This window comes from Theropithecus gelada, chromosome 12 (assembly GCF_003255815.1).
Source record: "Theropithecus gelada isolate Dixy chromosome 12, Tgel_1.0, whole genome shotgun sequence".
NCBI lineage: Eukaryota > Metazoa > Chordata > Mammalia > Primates > Cercopithecidae > Theropithecus > Theropithecus gelada.
Window position 1 is genome coordinate 67,432,020 of NC_037680.1, and position 22,122 is coordinate 67,454,141.

Genomic DNA, 22,122 nt, shown 5'->3' on the forward strand with positions numbered 1-22,122 from the left:
TCAAAACTATTTTTGAAGTATCGGTGTACATTTAAAACTTAATTTTTAAAAAGCTGTCGTTTTCTGGATTCCGCACCGCCCCCATTCGTCGTCCTCCCCCCACCTCCACCCTCCATTGGCTTAAGTCACATAGCTGAAAGGATTGTGCTCATTTTTTCCAAAACATTTCACGTCTGGGTAGTAGCCAATCATGGAAAGTTTCAAGCAAATATTACATTTGGGAGAGGGATGAAGCTCGTCCGGGGCTGCTCTCGGAGGAGTCGCCAGACGCCCTGACCTGGGAGCCAGATGCGAGCTGGGACCGGTCGAGCTCCGACAGCTCGGCCAGACTCAGCCCCGCCAAACCTGCTGACCTCACAGCCCTCGGCTGCGGGGGCTCTCGCCCATGAGTCTCCCCAACAGCTCGAATCCCCGGAGCTGAGGAGCCCATCGCTTCATAAATGCGAGAACCCAGAGCCCCTAGTACCCAACTAGGCTAGCCTCGGAGTTGGCACGGCGTGCGGAAAGCGGCTACTGAGGAGCCGGGCCTGGCTCATCCGCTGCACACGTCAGTTTGACTCCTCTCCCCGCTCCCCACCAATCCCCCGCCCTACTCTCCGCGCACCCAGAGCCGAGAAAAATTTGACTGCCCTAATCGCCAATCAAAAGAGAGGTCGAGGATTTCAGCCAATCGGAGCGGGCGAAGGGGGCGGGTCGTCGGCGAGAGCCCAATGTCTCTAGCCCTCCCCTGCGCTTTAGCCTCAGTGCAGAGCCTTAGGCGGTGTGAAGAGAACCGGTCGCGGCGATCCTAGGGACCAGCAGCAGCAGCAGCAGAAGCAGCAGCAGCAGCACCCGCATCCGCTGCGGGAGTCCGAGCCAGAACCACACCCACGTCGCTGCCCTTTCCTCTTGTCATCTCACTGCCCCGCCACAGACCGCGTTCCCCGAGGAAAGCGGCAGCCCACGCCCGGAGCATCCTCCCCTGTTGAGCGGCCGCTGACGGACCCGGCGGTATGATGCGGCTGCGAGGCTCGGCGATGCTGCGGGACCTGCTCCTGCGGTCGCCAGCCGGCGTGAGCGCGACTCTGCGGCGGGCACAGCCCCTGGTCACCCTGTGCCGGCGTCCCCGAAGCGGGGGACGGCCGGCCGCGGGCCCAGCTGCCGCCGCGCGACTCCACCCGTGGTGGGGCGGGGGCGGCTGGCCGGCGGGGCCCCTTGCGCGGGGCCTGTCCAGCTCTCCCTCGGAGATCTTGCAGGAGCTGGGCAAGGGGAGCACGCATCCGCAGCCCGGGGTGTCGCCACCCGCTGCCCCGGCGGCGCCCGGCCCCAAGGACAGCCCCGGGGAGACGGACGCGTTTGGCAACAGCGAGGGCAAAGAGCTGGTGGCCTCAGGTGAAAAGTGAGTGTCTCCGCGAGGCGCAGGAGGCCTCATTCCGCTCGGGGCCCAAGCTCGGGGTGTGTGGGGACCTGCGGTGGGGCGGGATAGGAACCGAGGTTCTAGAAAAGAGAAAGAAAGAGGTGCCGGGCGGCCTGCGCCGTCTGCGCCATGTGATTAGGCCCGGCCCCGCCCGAGCCTTCCCCGCCCGCGTCTCTCCGCCAGGCTCCCACTTCCCTTCTCCGCCCCCGGCGGGGGTCGCCGGGGTGGGGCCGCGGTGGGGCCTGATGGGCTCGCCTGGCGTCCTAGCGCAAGAGAGGCCGCTCCCCTGCCCGCGCCGCGTGCTCAGCTCCCTGGCTCGCGGCTGCAGCGCCTGGCCGCCCGCCCCAGCCGTTCGTGGGCGATGCCGCACGAACATCTCCACCGAGTGACATTCAGGAGTTGGGCGTTCAGCAGAGCCTTTACCTTCCTGACTTGTCGCCTTTCCTGGCTCGTTTCCGCTTTGCCTGCCCTCCCTTGGTTTCTGCCATCATCCCGTTGGAAACCAGATGTGACAGAGAGCTCTTTATATTTCTGAAGTGGCTACATCAGGCACGTGTAGAGCCATCTGGGGCACCGGAAACAATGTTTCAGAAGTGAGATTAGGAGGAATCGGGTCATGTGGCCGAGAAGATGGGGCACACAGTATAGACCACCTGTTTGCATTAGGGACCAGCTTTGGCCTGTCAGGTCTTCCGTGAGATGGGGAGATTTTTAGAAATAAAAGTTAAACAGCCAAGATGAAATGTGACATAATACACTAACTCAGTGAAAAATCTGAGTTAAGTAGGTTTTGTGACTTAGTTGTGATAGGATGTTGACTCATCCTGTATGTGTACAGCGCAGTAGTTTAGTCTTAAAGCAAAATCGGTTTTTCTTAAACAATATGCAAAGCAGTCTCCTAAATATTTTAGTCTTATGTAACACAAATGGACCACTCTGTTTTCCGAAAATGGGTAAAAATTTACTGGCCTGCTTTCATTATACCTGTTTTTCTGGCTTTGTACGCTGACACTCTAACCTGTTTTGCTTCCCTTTTATTTCTGCTGCTATTTCCAGCTCTAGAGTTCCAGCTCTAGAGTCAAACTGAAAGTGAGAACATTCTTATAATTTCAATCTCACGCCTGCTTGATGTTTTCCTGTAATTGAAGTTGGGACCTTCCAAAAACTTTCCTGAAGTTCTTCTCTTATACTGAAAAAGATTATTTGAAAAAAGCACTTGATGAAGGGCGAAATTTGTGGTATTTTGTGATGTTGGTTTTGTGCCACGAAATAGCGTCCTGAGCATGGACAAGTTATTTAATATCTTAGGTTAGATGACTTAAATCCTTTCAAGTTCTAAAAAGCTATACTCCTGTTAAATTTGTACTTCTCTCATGTTTTAGGGACTAGTGTGATACTTAATCTCATCTGGGACTCACTTTAACATCATCGGGTTTACCAAGCAAGTAACGAGTTTACATACAAGTGCCCAAGTTACAGAATTGCAAAATGCAGTCACTACCATTTAAAAGTTAATCTTAAAGGCTACTGGATGGGAACTGCTTTCTAGTAAAATTATGTCTTCAGGTCTGTGTCTCTGCAGTGGCTCTAGTGCCTCTCCTTTTTCCCACTTGTCAAATAGGAAATTGAGCTGCTTCTGTGATTTACTTGTTCAGAAGTTTCTAGTTTCATTGCCTTCTTAATACAAGTCACCTTTTAGCAATGGCCTCAAGGTTGTGAAGAAAGTATTTTAATTGGTTAAAGTTTCTATTTCCTGGATGATCTGGTTTCCAAATGTAGCTTTCCTCCTTTGGCTCCTTTCATTTTGCCTTTATGTGACAAACATTTCTCTTATCCTGGGAGATAAGCTCCCAGTTGATCCTGTTATCCTTTCTAATGCTTAGCCTCCAAAGCATAGGTCATCCCTCAATCAGCAGTCCACCTGGTATGCTAGCACTCACTCAGGACTGTGCCAGATTTTATGTAGTATTATTAAGAAATAACCATGAGAAAATTAAATTAACATTTTGTAAAAGGCTTAGAACAGTATTTGGCGTGTGTTAAATGACACATAACTATTTATTAAATAAATGAGAAAAAATTGCTGCTTCATTTTTGTAAAGCCTGTTAAAGAGATTGACCTTTGAATTTCAGGCTTCCACATGAAGGTTTTTAATGTTTTTAGTTTCCATAAAAATGTTTATCTTGAGAAATTGCTATACATCTGTCTTATATGAAACTATGTGAGTTGCACTGTTTACCTTTTGCTCTGTTGATAAATAAGTTCAGAGTAACTTTGATGCTTAACCACACCAATTTCATCAGTTCACATGACTGAGATATTTGCGATTCCTCCTTTCCTTGGTCCTGACTTTATATTTTATTTACTTTATATTCTGAAAGGAGGTGGGATATAAGCAAGTTACCTTACCTTTTTTTCATAAACTCTGAATTAAAGTCATCTTAGACTATGCTGTTTCCATTACACAACTTTAGTGTAGTTTAGGATAGGAACATCTTAATATCATATAGAAAAATGTAATGATATTTGCTCAGTTTTCTCTATACTGATCTTACTTAATTTTGTTATGGTTCATTCTGTCATCTTGAAAACCAACTTTGCTTGTCTCTCTTCATTTTCAAAATTGTTCTCTCTTCTTTCCTAATTCTTTTTGGATTTCCTTACTGGGTAAACCCTGAGGCTGAGGCCTTTGCCCCTTTCCCACTTGTCTACCTTGTCAACAGCATATTCCTTATTTCAGCTTTGACTCTCATCTTTGTGTAGGTAATACTTCATCTCTTAATCTAAAGCTCTATTCTTACATTTGTCGCCACATATCCGATGACTTCAGATTTTAAGTCTGTACCCCAATATTCTTTTCTCCAATTCAACCTATTTTGCATGCTGTTATGAGATTAATTTTAGAGTTTTAATTTGCAAATATCACTCTACTTCCAGAAAACCAACAGGAACTGGAATGAGCATTATATTAAAGTCACAAACTATGTTATGGTTTATGCCAGCACTTGCCCATATGGACATTTTTATCATACTTTTCTCTGTCAAGCTGGTTATACTTATTTCCTTAAAGTCCAGAAGTATATATCCTATCTTAGTGAAGAGTCCCTAGGAAGAGTCAGAGGGATAGAGGTACAGGGGTGTTATTAAGTTTTTTTATTTGGACATTTATTTTTTAATGAGAAAGGAAAACAGATACATAACAGAAATTGGGCTGGAAAAATACCAGCATATGTATGCTGTTGGAAAATAGATAATTCATACAGGATGCAATATTGAAAGTCTTCTGTTAAAGCAACAATGAGGTCAGTTTCCCCTTGTCAGATTGGCAGATATTAAATCAAGTGATTGGGAAATAGGAACTCTTGCATTGCTAATAGAAGTATAAATTACTAGTTCAGTTACTTTGGAGGGCAGTTTGGTAGTTTCTGTTAAAAACTGCATACCTGTGAGGTGGTAGTTGGATGTTTGCTCATCTACGTGAAGTCATGGCATTCAGAAATATTTGTAATTACACAAATAAGCATACTTCAAAATATATTTGTATTTAAAAGTAAAAGTGCAAGCAAAAATGATTTTAGCTATCTTTAGATAGTATGGATTTATGTTTTGATAGTTCAGCTTTATGTTTTGATAGTTCATATATTTAGTAAATGGAAAATGAAGGGCAAAGAAAATCATCGAGGTGTATACTACGAAAATTGAATTTTTTTTTTTTTTTTTGAGATGGAGTCTCACTCTGTCACCCAGGCTGGAGTGCAGTGGCACAATCTTGGTTCACTGCAACCTCTGCCTCCCAGATTCAAGCGATTCACCAGCCTCAGTCTCCCGAGTAGCTGGGATTACAGGCGCCTGCCACCACGCCTGGCTAATTTTTGTGTTTTTAGTAGAGATGGGGTTTCACCATTTTGGTTGGGCAGGTCTCGAACTCCTGACCTCAGATGATCTGCCTTCTTTGGCCTCCCAAAGTGCTGGGATTACAGGCGTGAGCCACCATGCCCAGCCTGAAAATTGAATTTCAAAGTAAGATGAAATGCTTATGAATTTCAGCAAACATTGAATTGGGTAGATTGAACAATACTAGTAAGGAAGTTGAGTTAGTATTTGGCAGATATAAGTATTAAGTTTTAGAATTGAATGACAAAACCTTGGCATGTGTTTTTATGATCCTTCAGTATTGCATTTGTTTTTAATTTTAAAAGTTAACATTTACAATTCACTTAAACTAAAATCAAGTTGGAAAGTATGTTTAATTTTTTCCTTAGTTATTTTTGATTTCTTCATTATTAAATTTTTTTTCTAGTTGATCATTATCAGTGAGTTTTAGTTTTTTGTTATTTTATTTTATTTTAATTTATTTATATTTGAGATGGAGTCTTGCTCTGTCACCCAGGTTGGAGTGCAGTGCTGCGATCTCAGCTCACTGCAACCTCTGCCTCCCGGTTCAAGTGGTTCTCCTGCCTCAGCCTCGCGTGTAGCTGGGACTACAGGCACGTGCCACCACACCCGGCTAATTTTTTTGTATTTTTAGTGAGATGGGATTTCACCATGTTAACTAGGATGGTCTCAACCTCCTGACCTTGTGATCTGCCTGCTTCGGCCTCCCAAATTGCTGGGATTACAGGCATGAGCCACTGCACCCAGCCCAGTTTTTTGTTTTTATAAAAGCAAGTGAAAAAGGTACCAATAACTATATGTCATAACATTTTGTGGCCTAATATTATATTGAAATGTGCTTCAGTTAGTCATTGATAACTTTGTTCATGATCTGTAATTAACAAACTCATGCTGTTGATATATAATTTTATTAATATTTGGATGAAATTCACTGAAAGAACAATAATTAGATTCTGAGGGGTTTAGTCTCCTTGAGTTTTAGCTGCATGTTTCCAGACCTTACTCTTTTATAGAGAAGTCTGCCTACCTCAAAGTCACCTTATCCATGAAATGACTACCAAATAGAATTCAGCCTTTTTTTTTTTTTTTTTTTTTTAAGACGGAGTCTCACTCTGTTGCCCAGGCTGGAGTGCAGTGGCACAATCTTGGCTCACTGCAAGCTCCACTTCCCAGGTTCATGCCATTCTCCTGCCTCAGCCTCCCGTGTAGCTGAGACTACAGGCGCCTGCCTCCGCACCCGGCTAATTTTTTGTATTTTTAGTAGAGACGGGGTTTCACCATGTTAGCCAGGATGGTCTCGATCTCCTGACCTCGTGATCCTCCCGTCTCGGCCTCCCAAAGTGCTGGGATTACAGGCGTGAGCCACCGCGCCCGGCCAGAATTCAGCCTTTTTTATGAGGCAATATGTAGGCCAGTTAAAAGGGAGGGGTGGCACTATTTTGGTCCAAAGATAAATGTCACCTCGAAAGAAATTTGCTGAAGGTATTTGTGGGTTTCTTTGAGTTTTAAAAAGTTATTTAAAAGAAATCAGGCTGGGCGTGGTGGCTCATGCCCTTAATCCCAGCACTTTAGGAGGCCAAGGCAGGTGGATCACTTGAGGTTAGGAGCTCAAGACCAGCCTGGCCAACCTGGTGAAACCCTGTCTCTACTAAAAATACAAAAATTAGCCAGGCGTGGTGGCGGGCGCCTGTAATCCCAGCTACTCAGGAGGCTGAGGCAGGAGAATTGCTTGAACCCAGGAGGTGGAGGTTGCAGTGAGCCGAGATCATGCCACTGTACTCTAGCCTGGGTGACAGAGCGAGACTCCATTTCAAAAAAAAAAAAAAAAAAAGCTCATAGTAAAAGGCTGTACTACTTCCTTCTCGTGATGTTTGAAATGAAGAAAAATTATGACTATATAAACTGAAAGCCTAATTATAGAATTTGTGTGAGGGAGCTCAATCATGTTAAATCTTATATAAATTAAGGTTATATTTTACAGCTGCCTGTCTGTGCCTTTTCACCTTTAAGTCATTTGCTAGTAAGAGAATTGCTTAAGAAAGCTGAGTGAACAGATGTATTTATCAAAATAGTTACTAATTACTGATATTTCTAAGTGAGGTACATAGCTTTCACATAGAGATACTGCTACTACAGTTTTACCCTGAAATCTACTCAGGTGTAAAATTGCTTTGGTTATGGAACACATTACTTATGAGTGATCACTGCACTTAGTGATTTTCTGACCCCCTGCAAAGTAGTAGAAGCAAAATGTTAATGTACCTTGACTTCCATTTGGAAGTGTCCTCTGCTTGATATGTAACATTCATTATAAAGAAATGTTTATAGTAAAAGCATTACTTTCGAAACATGGAACTGTAGATGTTGCATGATAAATAAAACTGATAGCTTTCAGGATTAAGAAATATATTTTTGCCTATTTCTGGTACAGGCTTCTAAAAAAGATTTTTAAAACTGTCTTCTTGGTGATATTTTGAGTGACATAGCCGCGTCCTTCAATTTTTGATGGGATTGTAAACTTTCTTTTTTTTTTTTTTTTTTTTGAGACCGAGTCTGGCTCTGTCGCCCAGGCTGGAGTGCTGTGGCCGGATCTCAGCTCACTGCAAGCTCCGCCTCCCGGGTTTACGCCATTCTCCTGCCTCAGCCTCCGGAGTAGCTGGGACTACAGGAGCCCGCCACCTCGCCCGGCTAGTTTTTTGTATTTTTTAATAGAGACGGGGTTTCACCGTGTTAGCCAGGATGGTCTCGATCTCCCGACCTCGTGATCCGCCCGTCTCGGCCTCCCAAAGTGCTGGGATTACAAGCTTGAGCCACCGCGCCCGGCCTGGATTGTAAACTTTCTAAAGAGCAATTTTTAAGCTCTATGAGGAACTTAAAAAGTATTCATACCTTTTTAGGAATCTAAGTTCACAAAATAAACTGAAGTGTTGGAAAGATTTATTTCCTAATATTTTTGGTGCAGTGTTTTGCATACTAGAGAAAAACTCATGTTCAACATTAGTGGGATAGCTAAGTAAATTATGGTACATTCATATGAGAGTCTCTTATTTAGTCATTTAAAATGTTTGCAGATACTTTTTGGGATATAAGGTAATGTTAGGCCAAAAGTTAGAATACAGAATTTTCCTTGCGGTATGATCTCAAGCTGTTTTAAAAAGCTCAGAAAAAGTAATAGAAGGAAATAAGCCAAAATGACATTGTTATGAGAACGGCATTGTTTTTCCTGCCTCCTTTTGATACTTTTAAGATTTCCCCCCCATTATGAGTGGGAAACATCCAAAACAGTAAAAAACATTCCATAGTTTTGAAAATCAAAGGAACCACATCTGTTAAATTTTGAACTTGTAAATCTCTACTGCCTCCTCTTCTACTCTAATATCCTGATTCTGGTTGTATAAGAATAGTAAGCACCATTACACTGAAAGAAAAGTATGAAAATAGGTTATGTGTGAATTTGTACAGCTCCTGTTTATCAGCTTTGTCCAATCATATTCACTGGTACCCTCAAACATCAAACTTTAAAAATGTATAACTATTCTTGATATAAGTCTCCCTAGTAAATGTTACATATTTCTCTGCCATATTAAAACATTGTAATGAGTAGAGTTTAACATTTCTTGTTCAACTTATGTGTATTTTAAGGAAGCATTATTATACTGCACTATAATACAGTGGTACTGTAAGACAAGTGCTGGCACACTTTCCCTAAAAGGCCAAATAGTAAATATTTTTGGCTTTTGGGGTTCTCTAGTCACTACTACAACTACTCAGTGGTAGCAAAATAGCCACAAAAAATAGGTACATGGATGTGGCAGTCTTCTAATAAGACTTTATTTACAACAAGAGGAGGCCCCTGCTGTAGTTTGCCTACCCCTGCACTAAAATGTATTTATTGGTAAGTTCTCTCATGCCTTGATTGGTTCTGCTTTAACCAGTACTCTTAAGGGTGGGTTTGTTCTTTTGTGGATTTTTGTATCTTGTATCGTTTGACTGTTCTTCATGTCTCCACTTTAACAATCCTTCACTCTCACCTTCTGTATCCAGTTCTGCTTAGCTTTTTCAAAAAATTGTGATAAAATATACATAACATAAAATTTACCATTTTAACCATTTTAAGTTCCCTAGTTCAGTGACATTAAGTACTTCTGTTAGTTTTAGGACCTAGATGAATATGCTAATGTGTAAAATAAAAGTATGTAAGTCGTGAGTGAATAAAGTTTGTGATCTCACTTTAATGTAGTGATTTGGAGGAATCTATTTTTAGCAACTCAAAAACTGAGAATTAGGCTTGGAAGTAACTTTAAAGAACATTTAATTCCAGCTCATTTTACATATTATATAAGCTGCCCACAGATATTAAATGACCTAAACAAGTTCAGACAGTATTAGGACTTGTTTTGATTTTTCTTTTTTCGTCTATTAGCAGCAAATTAATTCAATTTATATAATTAATTTTTTTAGATTCAGGATTATAAGAGATCTTACAAACCTTTCCCCCCAGCTGCTGCTTTCTTCTCTTCTGTTACATACTCCCTATAGGTTGTTATTCATCTCTTCCTGAATACTGCCTTCACAAGGGAGTTGACTCCCTTAGAAGGCAGCCCATTCCGGTTTTATAGCTGTTTCATTTTTCCTTGTGTGTAGCTGAAGTCTTTCAGTAATTACCTATGTATTTTAGTTATTCTGAACAGGTCATCTATAGTGGTATCAGAGTGATTGCAGTGACAGAATTCATATAGTATCTGTATTATTCCATCTAGACTGATTTATTAAAGAATACTTGGCTGAAGAAATGAGTTATTGGAAAAACTAACAGAGTTGGATGTTATATAGACTTGATCTCTCCAGATCGTAGTCTTCCCACCGGAGACAGCCAGACTGCCTTTTGGGTTAAACTTCTGAAGTCATGCAAACGTACGGAAAGATTACTGTGAACTGACAAGGACAGCCTGACCATTTCCTCACATAAAGTGGCTTTTGTGCTTTTTACTTTGGTGTGCTTTTAAATGAATTTCTGCTATAAAATCTAGTCAAAACAGCAGCCCTAATTGACTATAATCTCATCTTTGCTTTGACAGGATGCAGTTTTATCAAGGCAGACCAATTTAGTTCTCTTATTTGCATTTTGGTTAGAAATTTATTATTGTTCAAGAATTACAGATATTCTTCCTAAAATAGAGTGCTAACCACTGAGAGCATGAGGTGGCAGAGCAGGAAGAGTCTGGAACTGGGAACAAAGAATGAGCTTTATAGGACTAACTCTGGTCCAGCCACTTAAGATTTATGTGACATTGGACATGCTGCTTGACTTTGATACTCTTAAAACAAATTTTTTTTTTAAATTAAAAATTTTAAATTAAAAAAATTTTTTTCAGAAATGGAATCTCACTGTGTCACCCAGGCTGGAGTGCATTGGTGCCATTATAGCTCACTGCAGCCTTGAACTCCTGGGCTCAAGCAGTCCTCTTGCCTCGGTCTCCAAAGTAGCTGGGACTATAGGTGCATGCCACCACACTCTTCTAGGACTCTATCTGTACATTGGGTACAATTAACCCACCTTAATTTACATCATAGGGTTTTAATATGATAGAAAGTGAGAGTCCTTTTTTAGCAGTAAAGCCTTAAAAGATGTAAGTTTTTATTTTTAAATTCCACCTTGGGGCAAAATCACTTGGATGATAAGTAGAATTTGTCAATTTGTTAGACTTAACATTCATTCTAATATGCTATTTTATTATATGGTCAGCCACCATCAATTCAACTTTCCATCTAATAGGTTTATTAATCTGCTGATTTGCTGGTGTTGGTAGACAGTTACCAGTCAGCTTACTATAAATTCAAAATGATACACTGATTTTAAAACAACCCTAAATATCATCTGAAGGATCATTATTCTTAAATGAAGGCATAATTGTATTATGTTATTAGGCCTCATTTTTTAAAAATCCCACTTGAAAAGATAGTTTTTCATTGTCTCATAGGTTTACCATACTATACTATGTGTTTTAAGAGTTATGCAAAAAAAAAAAAAAATTAAGGAAGACTTGACCCCAGCCTTGAAGCTTTATAGTTTGGGGCGGTTGGGTGATATGAAATGTTATTTAACAAAATAAGACTGTACAGTTGGTTTCAATTATTTTCCTCTGTTCATTTTGTAGTTCTTAGTAAGGATTTTTTAAAAAAATTTTCTTCTTTTGATAGTTTTTTATTTATAAGATTTTTGAACTGATGAAGATGAGTTTGCCTTGTTGCTCCTAATTACAGATTAGAAACCTTCTTGATTTCCCCTGCCCATAAAGGCAAAATTAAATACTTCATCTGTACTTGCTAATATGATACTTTTTGAAAAACACTTCTACCATAGTATTTGCCACATGGCTTTCGTCATATTTCTCCTAGACCACAACCTTACTTTAGGGATCTTTATCACTATTGCTTGGCATGTAATAAGTGGTACAACAAAATGACAACACTTAGTGATACCAGAGAATGCTAAAGAGTGTAGAGAATCTGGTGGGGGCAAAGTCCCGTGCAACAATTGGAATGATCATTGGTGGCTTAAAGATTTAGGGAGAGGACGGTTTTAAACAGAAGGATGATAGGTTAAAAAAAAAATAAAGATGAGATAGCAGTACTTATTTACGGGTCAATGAGACTAGTCAGTTACATTGGGGAATTATAAGGAATAAGTTAGGAATAAATAGTGTAAAGCTGATTTATAGAGAACTGCATACCAGACTGAGGAATATGAATTCCCCCTTTGGTATGGGGAAACTAATTTGGTCAGTGGGGTAAGCAAAGACAGTTCCTTTTTTCATGTTGCAGAAGTTGGCCCCTCATTTAAACATAATGTAGTTTTTGGAAGGTAGTCTCCTCATTTACCAGAATATATATATATGTATTCTCAACACTAAAAAATTAAGTATTCATATAATAGCTTTTAGCTAGAAACAAGCACCTTAATTCACATATTCTGTGCTCTAGCTATTTTTTGTTCTTTATAAACACTAAATAAATGCTTATTTTCATCCCTTTGGTCGGTTTGCCAGAAATCCTTTTCTGTTGCCATGCTTCCAGCTTTTACCCATCTTTCAGGTTTAGCTCAAATTCCACTTCATCTAAAAAAAGCTTGACCTTATTATACCACAGTGAAGTAGTTTTCCAAAGTCTGGGTGTCATAGATCCATTCCTGTAAATCCTGTACATGTCTCCTACTTCTTCTAGACTGTAAATGATGTCTAACATGATGTCATATATGGCATAGTTAAATACTTGGGATTTTTCTTCTTTTTCATTAAATTATTTTTTAAGACAGTTATTTTGTGAGGCTAAAGTAGGGGAAGGAATGGGTAATAAAAAGAAATAATATGATGGTAAAATGATCTTAAAGGCAGAATTTAGAAAGGAAATGAGAGAGAGAGTATAAGTTGGAGAAGTAGTAAAAAGGTGAGAAATAAGGATTTTCATTCAGATTATCTTCTGTTATATCCTATTTGAATTGCTGAATATCATAACCATTTTATGTTTTTCTCTCCAGAGGAATCTGGAGGATTCATTTGGGTTATTCATAATTGTTGATGATAAGATTAGAAAGACGATTAATCCTATTTGTCGTTGAAACTTAAATACTTTTCTCAAGGATTTCCTAGTTACTATATAGTTACTGAAAGCTATAGTTTTTAGCTTTTGAATTTTAGTGAAAAATACATTATTGTGAAGAATTACCAGAAAGAATTAATTTAGGAAGAGAAAGGCAGGGGGTAAGACATGAATGATCTTGAGTAGTTTCTGCCTGGTAGAGAGTTGGAGAATATTTGAATATGCTTGTTCTCTAGATGATTCTCAGATCAAAATCTGAGGTTTCAAATGCTGAGATAGGTAGTAATTTCTCTTTATCAGTTTTGACAGCTTATTTTGTGAGCTTATTTTTTAGGACTGGCTTAAATTCTTTCCTCTATAGATAAAAATTAGTTTCTGATTTAAAAGCAAGTAAACATTTATCTTTTTTTGCTAGCTATGGCAATAACATGGTCACTTTAATTTTTTAGCCAAAGGCTAAAAAAGCATATATTTTACGTTATTTACATAGCTTTTAGGCAAAGCAAATACCATTTACTGGTGTGATAAATACATAGAAAGCTTATTCTGCAGTTTTTTAAAGTGATAAACTACCACTATCTGAAGTGTATTTGAGCAACCATTTGCTGTAAATAATTGGTATGTTATTATCCACTGATTTTTTGACAGCTGGTTCCGTTTTTCTTTAAATATTAGGTAGTGAGTATTGTTAAGCTGTGTTTAATGGTATTAGATCAGGGTAGGACCGAGAAAACTTGTTTGTACCTTATAAAAGTAATAACAAGCTGGTAAGTTAGAGAGCCAGTATAGTGTACTAGTAGTTTGGAGTCAGAAAAATCCATCTTTGCCATTGTGTAACCTTGGAAAGCTACTTAACCTCTGAGCCTCTCTTTCCTAATCTGTGAAATGGGAATAGAGGTACTCATTTTTTTGAACAAATAACAAATTTGTTGAGCTTCTAGTATATACTAGAAATTATACTATATTTTGGATAACAATAGTACCTCTGTCGTAAGATCCTTGGAGGATTAAGTTAGAATGCATGTAAAACACTTAGCACAGTGTGTAGAACATAAGTAAGTGATCATTATATTGTAGTTATTATTACTAAAACATCCCAAATGTATTTTTTTTGGAGACGGAGTCTCACTCTGTCACCCAGGCTGGAGTGCGGTGGCGCGATCTTGGCTCACTGCAACCTCTGCCTCCTGGGTTCAAGCCATTCTCCTGCCTCAGCCTCTCAAATAGCCAGGATTCAGGCACCTGCCACAATGCCTGGCTAATTTTTCTATTTTTAGTAGAGATGGGGTTTCACCATGTTGGCCAGGCTGATCTCGAACTCCTGACCTCAAGTGATCCTCCTGCCTCAGCCTCCCAAAGTGCTGGAATTACAGGCATGAGCCATCGCACCCAGCTCCAAATGCATTTTTTAAAGTTGTCTAAGAGCAAAAATAGTTTCAGGGAATAATTATATATCAGGATATGTCATTAAATATTTTAATGATAAAGCTATATGTTTTTAAAAAACATTTGTGTGACATTCATTTTTTAAAAGTTTGGTTAATCATAGCATCTTAGTGTTACACTAGTTAATTAAGATTTTTAAAGCATATTTATTGGTAACGTTTTTCTTTTAATAGTCTTTATGATTTGTAGAATTTGATGTATACAGTCTTGCCTTGTTCTTCTGTATATGTTAAGAGATTGGTTCCAGGACCCCCACAGCTCAAGTCTCTTATGTAAAATGGCATAATATTTGCCTATAACCTACATATACCCTCCCCTATATTTTAAATCATCTCTAGATTGCTTACAATACCTAATAAAATGTAAATGCCATGTACATAGGTCTTATACTATCTTTTGAATGTATGTTTTTTTTTTTCTGAATATTTTTTATCTGTGTTGGTTGAATCTATGGATGCAAAGGGCTGACAAGGATATGTAAACCTAGATCACTTTAGAAATGATAACTACAACTACTGTCAGTGGGGTCTTACTCTCTGCCAGGCATGTTCTAAAGATACTGAATGTATTGAACCAACTGATACTCACCACAACCCCATGAGGGAGGCACTATTATCCCCTTTCTCAAATGAGGAAACTGGATCACAGAAAGGTTAATTCATTTACCCAAGGTTATACAACTATAGTATTACAGCCAGGATTCAAGAACTTGTACACTTGATCTTAACTGCTGTCCAATAGTTAATTGCTGTCTCTCCCAGATTTTATAATCAGGTTAACTATTTGAATAATATGTAAATATAGTCATCATGTTTAAAAAACCCCCAAAACAACTGAACAGTGTTGAGTCTTACTGGAACGTTTGCTGAGCTCTGTAATTTGTATTGGGTGATTGTACTGGGCTGTATAGGAAGGCATCACCATAAGGGATGGCTGGGCATTAGCACAACTAGAGTTGATGATCAGGGTTTCAAAACCTGGGATTAAAAAATGTGTTAATACTTTTCTTTCTTTTTTTTTTTTTTTAACTTGTTTTTCAGTGTGGTTTATAGTGGTACTGATTTGATTTTGGCAAATCAACTTTTATTATAACTGTAGTCTTGGGTATATCAGCTCAGCTGTAGTCTAGTTCAATGGTTATTTAACAATGGATTTAGTTAAAATCCATTAGAATGTTCATACAAAGATTAATTTTGTATTCTTTCTACCTCTTCAGTAAAATAAAACAGGGTCTGTTACCTAGCTTGGAAGATTTGCTGTTCTATACAATTGCGGAAGGACAAGAGAAAATACCTGTTCATAAATTTATTACAGTAAGTTTTTATAGTTTTCTATCTTAACTTAAAAAATCAGTAATAATAAATACAGTATTATTGAAATATAGTCTTAAAGGTCATCTGACATGTAGATTCTGACTGACACTATTTCTCTTATTATGTTTTCAAATTTTTATCATGCTCATTTCAAGGTAATCAGTGAAAGAAAAAGAAAGAAACAATGAGAAACTTGTCCAGAAAGTGGGTAATAGTGACACTAAGATGCCATATTCATGTTCAAGTGTTGGGTAGAAGTTTTTATATACAGGAGTAAAATCTTATAGTTGGTATAAACATATACGTTATTTGCACTATATATTTACAAACTCTTATTTTTTTAAAAACAGGCACTCAAATCTACAGGATTGCGAACGTCTGATCCCAGGTTGAAAGAGTGTATGGATATGTTAAGATTAACTCTTCAAACAACATCAGATGGTGTCATGCTAGACAAAGATCTTTTTAAAAAGTAAAAGTTTCTGCCAAACCTTTAATGGTGATTTGCTATGCTATACGGTGATTCTGCTTTTAAAACAAAATTGCATCTTTGAAGGCCACTGCTTCCTGTGTAATGGAAAAAGGGGATTTATAAACATCATTTGTTTGAAGAACTTGGTACACATTAGGTTCTATAATACACCAGGCTAAGAGTATTCTTTCTTTAAATCTGTTCTAAGGAAATTTAGCCACTGATGTTTCCAGTTTACAGTACTTGGAGATTGCATTCAGTTTGAGTAGAGCACATCCTTTGTCCTGTCATTGCTTATATTGATCCCCAGTTCATCTGCATGACTTTCAGGCTTTCTCAGCATGGTCTCTAGTTCTTTTCCACAAGGTGATTTAGGTGACATCGTAAAATGAGAGGGCTTCAGACAGAACTGTGTTCCTCACATTTACATATCTGCATTGTCTGCTTCTCTCTTCAGACATATTAATACATAGACTTTTGGCTATTTTCATTTTCTTCAAAACAGTAAAGAATTAAAGGCAACATTGGAGATTAAAGCCTTAAGATGTTCCTGTATTTGCATATATTTATTATTTATCTTCATTAATGTGTTTCTATTAGTTTGATTACTTAAAGATTTAATGGACATGTGTGTAATGGATCCCAAAGAATCAAATAGTATTTTAAACTCCTACTGTTTAAGTCGAAACTAGTATAAAACTGTAAATACTACTATAAGACATTGGCTTTTTCCAGACATGGATCCAAAAAATTTCTACATCTACTTTGAAAGTTTGTTATGTATGGATGTATTTACTTTTGTTTTATTTTTGGGGGGGGGAGGTTGGGTGATTTGTTCTAGATATCTCCTGGAGTATTAAGTCATCTGAAGGTATAAGTATTTAACTGTATTTCTCTGAAGTTTCCTGGCATGCTGTGAAGCACTGCTGGCAGCTTTTCACCAGGAGGTTCTTGGTTCTGTTAGCTGACCTTAAAGTGTAGACTTTAGGTCTGTGTTGCAGTTGGTGTTAGGAATTTTGACTCTCCAGAACCTGCTTTTTAAGAGACAGAAAAACATCATTTCTAAATTTATTTGTGTCTTTGCAGTAAGGATTATTTTTCGTGTTCATGAGCTATCTGCACAATATTCTGATTAAAGTGCTTTCTGCGGGCATTATTTTGTTGTGTCTGTGAATGAAGTTTGTTAGAGTAATGATAGGTAGATCTATTGATAATCAGTGGGGGAACTGCTTTGGAATTTTAAGTGGAAGCAGTATTTTACACTTTTTTTTTTTTGAGACGGAGTCTCACTGTCACCCAGGCTGGGTGCAGTGACATGATCTTGGCTCACTGCAACCTCTGCCTCCCAGATTCAAGTGATTCTCCCGCCTCAGCTTCCCAAGTTGCTGGGATTACAGGTGCCCGCCTGGTTTTTTTGTATTTTTAGTGAGACAGGGTTTCACCACGTTGGCCAGGCTGGTCTCAAACTCCTGACCGCAGGTGATCCGCCCGCCTCGGCCTCCCAAAGTTACACGTTTTTAATACTTGAAAAGATATTTATGTTTTATAAACATGTTGCTGTGTTTAAATATGAAATTAAAAACAATTTAAATCCTTTGATTATTAAGCCAGGGAACTGCAAACATTAAATTTTCTACCTGCAATTATATTAAGAGATAGTAATTGCTATTGTTTTGAACACTAATCCAATTTTTAAAAATCTATGCTTGTAATACAGGCAGTTTCTAACTTGACAAATGTTTTATGGTCTATAAGAGCAACCAGTAGAAAAGTACAAGTCTATAGGCATAATTATTTCTCTCTTTATTCTTAGAATGAGATACTTCAAAACCTCCATCTATTAACCTTTTAATAGTTTTCAGTCACCTGGAAAGATGATTGCTTCAGAGATGTTCTTTTCTTTCTTTCTTTTTTTTTTTTTTTTTTTGAGATGGAGCCTGTATCTGTCGCCCAGGCTGGAGTGCAGTGGTACGACCTCGACTCAACTGCAACCTCCGCCTCCCGGTTCACTCCATTCTCCTGCGGAGTAGCTGGGACTACAGGCGCCCGCCACAACGCCCGGCTAATTTTTTGTGTTTTTGGTAGAGACGGGGTTTCACCGGGTTAGCCAGGATGGTCTCGATCTCCTGATCTCGTGATCCGCCCGCCTTGGCCTCCCAAAGTGCTGGGATTACAGGCGTGAGCCACTGCGCCCGGCCTTCTTTGTTTTCAAATATAAGAAGTTATCTAGTTAGTGTTGCCCGAAATAAACTTCTCCTCCCTTCCATGCAGCTGGGGAGGAGATGTTAAAACATGGGATTCATTTTTCCCCAGAGAAATAATTTATAAAGTTGCGTAGGTTTGGTTGAAGCGATGTATTAATATTTTACCTAAAATACATTGTAGATTAATATTTTTAGACTTTTTCGGTAATCAGAGAAACAACTATTATGTGTGACTTTTTTTAACTTGGGAAAATACGTTCTAAGTATACTTTTGGAGTATAACCTGTTTGAAAGTTGGAGACTGCCTGTACCCCGCTTGATAGTCAATTGTTTTTAATGCTAGTAAACCTTAAAACTAATAGAAGTAAAAGTATTTGTGTTGAAAACTAATCCTTTATTTATTCATGCATTTTTAACTTTATAGGTGTTAGAACTGTTTCTTTGTATGATCATAATTTTTTGATCTTTTTGTTTTGCAAGAAAGTGAATGGTAGCCTTTCATTTGTGTGTTTGATTTTCTTAAAGATTTCATATTTATTATGTTATTTTACAAATGAAATATTATTGTTGAGAAATGTCTTGTAAATCATTGTGCATTTCGTTAGTTTTTAGTTATAAACACTTGAGGAAAGAAAATGATTATTCCCAGCTTACAAATAAGAAAACTGAACAAAGGACAGAGATAGATATAACTTGCTGAAAAGCATAAGCACCTCCTCAGAGTTCATTTTATATGACTTCTAATTTCCTAGTTAGACTCATGGTATCTATATTAAAATAACTCCCAAGAAAAACCTTACTGTTTGGAATGGTGATCAGTATGCAGTTAGATACTCTCCTGAGAGGCAAGATTGGCTTTGTCACCTGTTAATTTACCAGTGAAGGCTGTTGCAACAGCTTTACCAGCACCTTCTGCTACAGCAGAACATTCATAAAGTTTCACTGAGTGTATAATTTTGTTAATTATAAATCCTTTTAAAGGTGCTGATTAAAATAGTTAAATGGTAGTAGGTTAATAATTTAAATTTGTTCAGCAGCTCTCATTTTTGCATTTATAACTTCTTGAAAAATGAGGAAGTATATTTGATTTGTTGTAGATATAAATACTGGTTTAAGATCAGGAATTCTATTTTTCTTTCCTCTGAGAAAGGTGGTGTTTGATGTATATCTCTTGCAACTCTGATACTTGCAAGTTGGATTTTAGAAGCTTTTTGAAACATTAAAAATATTAAGACAATGGTAACATTTTTGAGATTAACATTGAAACTATCTGAAAATGATTGTTTATTGAAGTAAATATTTCTTAGCTCTAGCGTGTCAGTAATATATAATTTATGGAAATTAGGACTATAATTTTTTAATGTCAATAGGGAGATCCTTATGACTGAAACAGTAGTCATTTCTATTGGGATTTTATTTTTAAACTGTGCGTTAATTTTATATTGAACAAATGAGTTTATATTATTCTGAATTCTTATTCATAAACTGTGAAACCTGGCTTTTAACTTTAATTTGGTTTCATCTAGAACAACCTGAATTAAAATATTGAGATTTAAAAATTTCTCAGGCCGGGCGCGGTGGCTCAAGCCTGTAATCCCAGCACTTTGGGAGGCCGAGACGGGCGGATCACGAGGTCAGGAGATCGAAACCATCCTGGCTAACACGGTGAAACCCCGTCTCTACTAAAAAATACAAAAAACTAGCCGGGTGCGGTGGCGGGCGCCTGTAGTCCCACCAGCTACTCGGGAGGCTGAGGCAGGAGAATGGCGTGAACCCGGGAGGCGGAGCTTGCAGTGAGCCGAGATCCGGCCATTGCACTCCAGCCTGGGCGGCAGAGTGAGACTCCGTCTCAAAAAAAAAAAAAAAAAAAAAAAAAAATTTCTCATTTACTACAGACTAAAAAGAAATACTGAGAGCATCTTACTCTTAAGATTTGTTATTGTTGGTATTATGGCTTAACACCATGGTTAGCAAGTCTTCCTTTATTAATTAAATATTAGTTAAATATTCTATTACTGTGTTATAGAGACTTAAGAAGCTCAGAATATACGATTGGCTGTAATCTATTTGCAAAACTTTTTAAAGGCTACATTAATATACTGATTTTCTGGCTTATTCTTTTTAGCAAAAAGCAGAATACAGTTTAAATTATTAGATTTCAGAATGTCATGCTCTCCCATCCACTTGGTTTACTATGTTTTAAAAATACTTTTTTAACAGTGAAACATTTTTATTCTGCATTGTATTTACATATCTTATATTAAATAGAATATTGTAATATAACATTTTTGGTGACTCAAATAATATAAAATTTATTATACTACATATGAAATTTTATTTCAAATTATACATTATTTTTGCAAGCATTTCAACAGACATTTCATTTAAGAGGTAAATTAATCTGACTAAACAAAGTTTATATAATTAAGGAAAAATATGTTAAAATGCAAAATGTTTAATTTTTAAATGAAATGCTATTAATAGCTATATAAGAACTAAGAGATGTATTTCTGAGATTACTTGATAAATAAACAAGATCTCAACCAAGGCAGTTGAATTTTGTTAACCAGATGTCATTATGCTGAATGTTTACCAACTCTGAGTAAGAAGCTTGTTTCAGATGGTCTTAATACTTAAACCTGGTGGAATGCCTTGTCTTTTAGTTTTTGACACAATTTTAGGCACATCTAGATTATTTCTCTTACATGTTGAACAGCTTACAAGCAACTACTTGAAAGACTGCTAGAAGGAAAGAAAATAATATAGAAAGCAAAATTTATGGAGTTTAGTTGTATAAAATGATAAATTTATCTATTAAACAGTGTCCTAATTGTTACTATTATTACCAAGTTCTAATATTTGAAAAGTACCCAATTTATTAATTATTTTTCTTACATTCCACAGGTGTGTTCAGAGCAACATTGTTTTGTTGACACAAGCCTTTAGAAGAAAGTTTGTCATTCCTGACTTTATGTCTTTTACCTCACACATTGATGAGTTATATGAAAGTGCTAAAAAGCAGTCTGGAGGAAAGGTAATGCTTTTGATGTACATATTTTCATAACCCAATCACTTAATAAATTCAGCTCAATTTGAGGTCTAGAGAGTAAATTGTGTAGTTGCGTTTTGCCAAATAAAACACTTCAGCTTTGCTTAAGAAATTTAAGTTAAGTGAAGCCACTGGATTTAGTGTTTTTACAATATTTTAAATGTTTAACTTTGTTATTCTGGCTAAAGAGAAATAGAGAAAGATTTTTTTATTTTCAGATGATGGTGATGGTTTTTAAAATTTTAATTAATTTAAAAAACCTTATTCAGAATTTCTGCAGATCTGATATGCTGCCGTATTAAATGAAATGTTTCTAGTTTTAAAAATCCTCTAAATAATACTAGGGACTGTTTGATTTTCATATAGAAAGTTTTTGTTTTCTTTTGTTTTAACTTTGGGTAGCTTTAGTATAATCCAGTTGGCCCTGGAACAAAGCAGGGGTTAAGGATGCCAACCCCACACACAGTCAAAAATCTGAGTATAACTTTTGACTCCCTTAAAATTTAACTACTTATAACTACTGTTACAAGCCTTACCAATAACATAAATAGTCCATTAACACATTTTGTATATTTATTATATACCATATTCTTTTTTTTTTTTTTTTGAAATGGAGTCTGGCTCTGTCGACCAGGCTGGAGTGCAGTGGCGCGATCTTGGCTCACTGCAAGCCCTGCCTCTCAGGATCACGCCTTTCTCCTACATCAGCCTCCAGAGCAGCTGGGACTACAGGCGCCCGCCATCACGC

At 37.9% G+C, this 22,122-nt stretch overlaps 1 protein-coding gene across 2 annotated transcripts in view; it reads left to right on the top strand.

Moving 5' to 3' along the window:
* The first annotated feature begins 742 nt into the window (after positions 1-742).
* The window catches only part of GLS (glutaminase), an 87,235-nt gene continuing 65,855 nt past the window's right edge, over positions 743-22,122 (top strand). The window contains exons 1-4 of one of the 2 annotated variants that reach the window (XM_025404106.1): positions 743-1,378; positions 15,553-15,649; positions 16,000-16,121; positions 21,230-21,359. In XM_025404106.1, coding sequence (XP_025259891.1) covers positions 993-1,378; positions 15,553-15,649; positions 16,000-16,121; positions 21,230-21,359 — 735 coding nt within the window. In that variant the 5' untranslated portion in view covers positions 743-992. The remainder of the gene's footprint in view (positions 1,379-15,552; positions 15,650-15,999; positions 16,122-21,229; positions 21,360-22,122) is intronic. The other variant, XM_025404107.1, reaches the window with a different exon arrangement.